The sequence below is a fragment of the Silurus aristotelis genome, assembly GCF_946808225.1.
Source record: "Silurus aristotelis genome assembly, chromosome: 11".
Lineage (NCBI taxonomy): Eukaryota > Metazoa > Chordata > Actinopteri > Siluriformes > Siluridae > Silurus > Silurus aristotelis.
The window spans coordinates 13,640,003-13,647,737 of NC_139584.1; the positions used below are offsets into that span (position 1 = coordinate 13,640,003).

General features: G+C 37.0%; 1 protein-coding gene across 1 annotated transcript in view; it reads left to right on the plus strand.

The window, feature by feature from the left end:
• Positions 1-6,779, plus strand: part of nol4la (nucleolar protein 4-like a) — a 45,969-nt gene extending 39,190 nt beyond the window's left edge. The window contains exons 10-12 of the mRNA XM_083553505.1: positions 199-318; positions 764-953; positions 1,057-6,779. Of these exons, the coding sequence (XP_083409631.1) occupies positions 199-318; positions 764-953; positions 1,057-1,274 (528 nt within the window). The 3' untranslated portion in view covers positions 1,275-6,779. The remainder of the gene's footprint in view (positions 1-198; positions 319-763; positions 954-1,056) is intronic.
• The last annotated feature ends 956 nt before the right edge of the window (positions 6,780-7,735 follow it).

The following is a 7,735-nucleotide window of genomic DNA, read 5'->3' on the forward strand; positions in this document are numbered from 1 at the left end:
GTATCTATTTATGTCTTATGGGCTAAACCTTAACATATCTAAAGAGCCTACTGTTTCTGTGTAGTAGCTGTGGATGTTGAAACTTAATAATAACTCATTTTTTTTGTTTGGAATGTCTTGTAGAAAATGAAAATGAACCATTGCAACATGTATTATCCTTGGCTGTATTAATTTTTTGTAACTTCTGCTTTTGTTTAGACACGGCCCACCCCACCACACCTCACCTCGGCCATGGCTGAAAACATTCTGGCAGCTGCCTGTGAGAGTGAGACACGCAATGCTGCCAAGAGAATGCGCCTTGACATCTACCAGAACCATGTGAGTGCATGTGTATTTGTGTGTGAGACAGAGAGACAGTAGGTCAGTAAAGAAATATAAAAAATCTGATACATTTTGCAAGACTTTTTGTACAGAAACAGACACAAGCTTGCAGACTTGTACAATATAGCTGAAATTATACGTTTCCTACCTGTGTAATTCCTGATTGAACACCCACATTACCCCTAATGCAGAGCATTGATGACCAAGTTGTGACAGCAAAAAGAGTACATTTCTAGAGTAAAATTTATTTATTTTTTTTTAACATTAAGCATTAAATAATAATTCAACAATGTATTTGAGATAGGAAAATTTGATAAATAAACTGTTTTACCAGAAATCGACTATTTGCCGAAGTAAGTGATTAAATAAATACAGAAGAAATACTATTCACAAGAGTGTATGTAATATGTACTTTTTTCTTTTTTAATGCTGCCCTCTGTAGGATGAGTCAATTTCTACAGACAAGCCCAACTCCAGAGACCCAGCGGCTGTGGCCCACTCAGGCTTCTCATTGGCTGCCTCAGCCTACACCCAGGACCAGCTGTACACCAATGGGGGGCTCAATTACAGTTTCCGTGGTTACGGAGCCCTAGGCAACAGCCTGCAAAGCAGTGCGACAGCGCAGAGCAACGGTTCGTGGATAAGTGCTTTAGAGGCAAAGTATTTTCACCTGGTATATGTGCCCGCCATAATAATCTCTCCCCTTATTATTTTGTATATTTCTTTCTCTCTCAGGTCCAACTGACTTGAGTATGAAGTCTGTGGGCTCCAGCTCCTCCTCCTCTAGCTCTAACAGTCACGGTCAGGGTGGTGGAGGCGGAGGAGCGTCAGCTCAACTCAGTCCTCCCGAAGTCACGGCAGTGCGGCAGCTCATCGCCGGCTATCGCGAGTCGGCCGCCTTCCTGCTCCGTTCAGCCGATGAGCTTGAAAACCTCATTTTACAGCAGAACTGAAACTCCAAACATGGTCTAACAAACACACACACTCATGCATATGCACCTACACACAGATATACACTCACATGATCAGATGTGCACCGAAGCAGCACACATGAATTGGGATATGCACACAGCACATTAAAATGTATATGTAGCTACATGGCCACAAGCAGATGCACATATGTACTACAAATGCACATACATTCTCTCACACACACACACACACACACACACACACACACATGCACAGAGTCCCCTTTCTTTATAGAGCTACCTACTACATTTTTCATGATAGCCTTATTGTCAATATAGTGTCTTTGCCCTATTCCCTTTGCCCTCAATTAGATTTGTACCAGGGCACAACTCTGTAAACTACTGTTCTCTTAATGCCAAAGGCCATGATCTGAGAAGGCCTGATCTGTGAGGCTGGGCAGTTACATGACCAACACAGGCTTGACTTTAAAATGATGTCACTGTACAGAGCACAATCCATGATGCAAAAGACATCCGATGGCAGACAACTGGCGGCACTTGTGGGAAATAGATTGACATGACAGATTTATGTACACAATCTGTTTGGTATAACCTAGTATTGGGGGTGTGATTAGAGCAAACAAATATTTGTCATTTCCCGTGCATCGTGTTTGGATCATTACGAACCAATAGTCATTGGCTATTCTTTTCACAGCTGGAGTGTTTATATGGTGTGGGATACTTTGCAGCCACATAGAGAGTTGCAGCATAGGTTATGCATAGATTTGTAAATGTAATTTAATTTAAAAGGACATCTAATATGTCCTTTATAATGCTCATAATGCTCATCGGTAAGCCACTTTTTTTATTACTTGTCCCAATTTACTCTCATTACAATCTAAACTGGGTCCAATGACAGCCACACCAAAAGCTTCCCAGCTAGAGGCATGGATACAAAACAAGTTTGCCCAACAGTTGCTTGTGCACTATCTGTGTAATGAAGCTCTAGTTAGATTCTTAAAACTTTAAACCAGGGGTGCGTTCTGGATATTGGGCTACATTACATTTGGACCAAAAATAATTAAGTTCAGTAAACCAATAATACATTAATGTCTACACTTAAATCTGTTTATTTGCCTGAATTTAATACATATCACCTCTAAAACGGGAACAGACTATAATTTATTGCCAAATTTTTTTTTTTTAGATATATATATGATTTTATCACATCTTCTGTCACTTATTCAACCATTTTTTCTACATTTTCTCAATCACACTTTGTAATATTTCAGCATTTTGTCCCCAATTTGGTTATTTATCAGTTCCCACCTGCCATCCAGCTCTTCCTTTTTTTTTTACAGCAGTGATGGTGAAGGCTAACATACACTTCCTCTGAGACATGTAAAGCCAGCCAGCTGCATCGTTTTCAAACTGCATGCTGCTCGTACTTGGCAGCATAACAATCTTAGAGGAAAGCGCTGTCTGCTCCCTGCCACATACATGAGCTCACAGACTGTCATAATTCACTTGTGTCATGTTGATTGATTGGGATGTACACGAATACTATCCCTTCCACCCAGATTACCTGGACAATATTGTTCTCTTATGTCCTGGCACTTGCAATCCCTTGACTATTAGTTGTTGTTTTTTTGGCCTGTTTTCCCCCCAGTGGAATAAGCTATTTTTGTTCTGAATTATAGTACACAAGACAATTTTAATTAAGCACATGGATTCTTAAATTGTTGAGTCTGATTAAAACCTTTTGGCACCAAATCGCAGCCCACAGGCTAATATATATACTTGGCACCCTTGCTTTAAATGTTTTAAACAGCATATCCAGTAGGTAAATCTTAGCCAAACACCATCAAAAAAGAAGTGGGAGAAATTTTAAGATGTCTAAAATCTGATTAATGCTACTAAGGTTGGGGATACGGTGCAATGTATATGAAAATATGTTGAGGGTGTTGTCTGAAAATTGAACATAGACACTTCTACAATATAGTTCCATTCTTTACATACATTTATTCTTTCTCATATATAAAAACAAAACATACAAGTGGAAAAAAGAATCTATTTAACAATTTGATTGATGTTGACTGCTACAGATGTTTAAATTGTGTCAAATGGGCATGTCAGACTGTTGGACATTATGCAAATGAAGCTGCGCTGAGATACTTAAAACCCCACTCTCAACCCCTCCTCCACACCCCATTGCCTTTGCAACCCTTTATCCTCAGCACTGCAATGACTTCTGGGAAACTCTTTCTCCAAAAAAAAAAAAAAAAAGAAAAGATGAGGGACTGCATTTCCCATGCTGCATTGCAGATTTTGTTAAGTTGTGAATGCTGCTGTTGTTTTCTAACCTCATGACTATGTCACTTTCATTCCGCACGGGGACCAATCAGAATCATCAGAGGGACTTATTTATGTACATATGCATACATGTTTAAGCAACGGGACCTAATTATCAGTGGAAATAGGCCAAAGCTAAAAAAAAAAAAACCCATGCTACTTATGTCATAATTTATGTGATGTCAGTCGTACCAGATTATGGTTTTTGATTGGCTGGACACATCAGAGATTTTTCAGAACAAGTTAAAGGTGTAACACTTGCATCTCCAATCCTTGTCATGCAACTTCAGTTGAATGATGTAGAGCACAAAGCTATTTTACACTGTACATGACTCTCAGCTCCCTTTTGCATGTCTCACGCCCCCATCTTTTTTTTTAAACGTCACCGAATTCAGGCCTCGCACAAAAAGACACTGTATAACAATAAAAAATTGAAAAAAAAAAAAAAATTGAAAAAAAGCAAAAGACAATCCTGGAGAAGTTGACTTTAACAGTGTAAAATTATGTGAGCTGTGTGTCTCAAGCCTTCTAGTGGTAAAGCAACCTTACAAGTGTTGTAGCCATAACCACAAAATTACAATGAACCAGAAAACTATTCTTACTTGGGGGTGTTGGATAAGGGGAGCAATGCATTTCCACTAGTTAAATGTACCCACTTATTTTAATCTTTGTGTATTTTATATTATTTTATATAATTTTTTCTTATTTTATGTCTGCAATGTTGAGAAAAAAAAAATCTTTATGTATTCCTCTAAAGGGAAGTGCCAGCTTGTATCGAAAACAAAATCAAACTGTAGCCAATTTCGAGTATAAAAGGAAACAGAAATACATACATAATTTGATAAATGTTTGATGGAAATCAATATGTGGGTGCAAATCAGATTACATCTTTATTTAAATTAAACTGAAATATTGTAGCACTTTATTGCTTGGTTAATTTGTCCTAAAATATCTAGAATTATAATAAATTATAACACTGAAAAACTGTATATGTTACTAAACTCAGGCCATATGTTTAGAGCAATTGATTTAGTGAACATTTATTTAACACTGAAAAGGCAAAATGTCCTTATTTCTGAAAGACGCACTTGTTTTGGCGAGACCTGCATTCAAATAGAAAATGGACTCGGTATATCGGCATTCCATTGTCAGGCGATGTGCGAAACAATTTGATGAGGGGATCAGTTTGATTTCCCATGAGTCCATAAAAAGGAGTCTAAGTTAGAATAGCTTAAACACGCAACAGTGCTGGTATGTGCACTTGCTCTACATTATATTTGTTTAGTGTTTTTTTCTCGTTTCTGTAGTCAGATGTTAATGGAAATTACAATAGTAATGTATTTGTTTATTTTTGTTTGAGAAAAAGGTCTGATAGCTGTTTGACTTTTCACAAGGAAAAATGCAAGACACACATACAAACACAAACATGCTCACAAACACACATTGAAAAAAAAAAATTGGAGGTCAAAAAAAAAAAAAAAGAAAGAAAATGCTATGACTTATTTTTTTATAAGTGCAGCAGAGGTCTGCAATCAAATTGTGGTAACAACCATTGCCTGTGTTCTTTTCATTTGTGGTGCTTTGTAAGATTATTGTTATTGTTATTACTATGATTATTACATTTGATTTGTTTGTACTCCTGTACCTGCCTGGAAACTGTAGGCTGAAGCCTGGTTTTATCTTTGTATACCAATGTGAAGCTTTGTATTATTTCTTTCTGGTTCTGACTCAGTGGAAGTGTGTGATGTTTACATGTACAGAGGATTAGATTCTTTTTGTTGTTGGTTTATGTTTTATTTATTTTTTTTGTTGAAGATCCACATATCCAGCCTCAGTTCGTGACTTCAAGGTGTTTCTTTAATCTCGTGCATGACGGGGCAATGTTATGTTAGAAAGTTATAGAGACTTGGTTAAACCACTGTTAAGGTCCTTGCACACTTATCATGCATAAAGTGAATATTTGTGACTGTCATTTGTCCATGGTGATTCATGTTAGTGTCCTAGAACATGAGAAAACCCTCATTGTGCTTTTATTCCTCAGACATGAGTCTAGTACAATTGTTCCAGAAGCCTGTTTTCAGTTGCAGGTGTGTATTACCTCTCTGTTAAACACTGTTCAGTTTTTGCACTTGAGAAGTGTGTTACTTCCTCAGCATTAGTTCCAAATGAATCAGGGTTGGTATCCATGTGCAAGGGCCTTGAGAGGCAACATTTCAGTCACTGATTGTGTATGAAGGTGCTGGATCAGAAGGCAGAGAAAAAGGCAGAGAGAGAGAGAGAGCGAGAGAGCTTCTTATCAGCTCAAAGTGCAACACCAGTTGTCCTCCCCATAATGCTACACAATGGACCTGATGGTTAATGAGCTTCAAATGATTTTTTTTATTATTATTATTATTATTATTATTATTATTATTATTACAAAGACTTGAAACAAATATTTTACAAGTAAAGCCAGTGATAAAGGGGAAAGCGTAGCCTCCCTTAAACTGGTCCAGTTAACTAAAGATTTCTAATGTGATTATGGCCTGCTATGTTCGAATTTGCACTTTGACCTTTTGTAGAAGCTTCTCAGTGATTTTAAAAGCCATTCCCCTCATGTTGTTTGCCCATATGGGGAACATAGGAACCTCAGGAACTGTTGAATCTCTGAGTTTGTTTGGTTTTTTTTTGTTTTTTTTTTATCCAGGCCTATATGTCCTGACTGACCAGTCCTCATGCTCTCTCTCAGCTACCACATCATTTATATCAAATTTGCTATATATCCTTTTTATATTTATTATTGTGATTTAAAAGTGAATCTTCTTTTCAGTACATGTGGCTGAATATTTGAATTCTTTAGAAAAGTGTTGATAAATATAAATATATATCTGAATATATGTGAAGCAACTAAAAGATGGAAAACATGGCAGGTAATTACATTTATGTTTGTTTCATGCAAAAAAAAAATAAAAAAAAAAAAAAAAAAAAAGGAAGAAAAAAAATAAAGACTCCGTTGGGAGGAGTGTTTCCCACCTTTTACATATCACTTTGATGAGAGACTCATTGTTGTCTGAAAAACACTCTTTTTACATTTTCAGTGTGGTGTCGATGTTACAGTCTGAAAAACTGTCGGGTTTTCCACCTGCTGCAAAGTTGCTAGTTCCTTTCCTCCAGAGGTGTGTGTCTCTGAGTTGCTGAATAAAACAGTGAGCTGCATAGTGGTCCTGGCTATTTATTTATTTATTTTCACATATACACCGTTACCCTATAAGACTATAGATATTAGTATAGTTACTACTAATATCTTCTTCTTCTTTCGGCTGCTCCCATTAGGGGTCGCCACAGCGGATCATCCGTCTCCATACCACCCTGTCTTCTACATCTGCCTCTTTCACACCAATAGTTACTACTAATATGAATGTGAAAAATGTGAAATGTGCTTGTCAAAAGTGTGGAAACACCTAGTGTATATGGTTTTTAGACCCTTGCCTGTTTCTGTTGTTTATATGCAACAAACTAGGAAAAAAAGCAAAAACACTAGATTAGGGTAGTAAATGACTGGAGGGTTTTATGGACAGGTCCAAATTGGACATTTTTGGCTTAAACAGATGAACTTCTGTAAGACAGAGAACAAGATTGAAGCTGTTCCCAAATTGCTTCACACCCACATTCAAACATGGAGACGGAAGAATGGTTTGAAGGAGAGAAGGTTGTAGATTTATTCCAGGTGAAAGAAATACTAAACGAACATTTAATACTTCAAATCCATACAATTCTGTCTGGACTGTGGCTCATTGGACCAAACTTCACCATACAACAAGACAATGACCTGAAGCCTGTTAACATTATTTAGAGAGTTAACAGTGGAATTGCCTGTCCAGTCACCACACCAAAATCCTAGTGAACTGCTCTGGGATAAACTGCCTTGCAAAGTCAGAAAGAAATTTCAAACTAGTGAAAAAAACAATTTTGGCAATTTTTAAAATAGACATTGCAAAGTATTTCAGCTGAAGGTTTGGAGAAACTGACTGTCCAGGATTATTCAATGAAAAAGAAGTTTGACCTCTGTATATTTATACATTTGTTTGGTCAAAGTAAATCTTCATACCAATAAATATATATATCTAATGTGTTGCATATAAAGAAAAGGAACATGCATGTGTCTTTCAAAC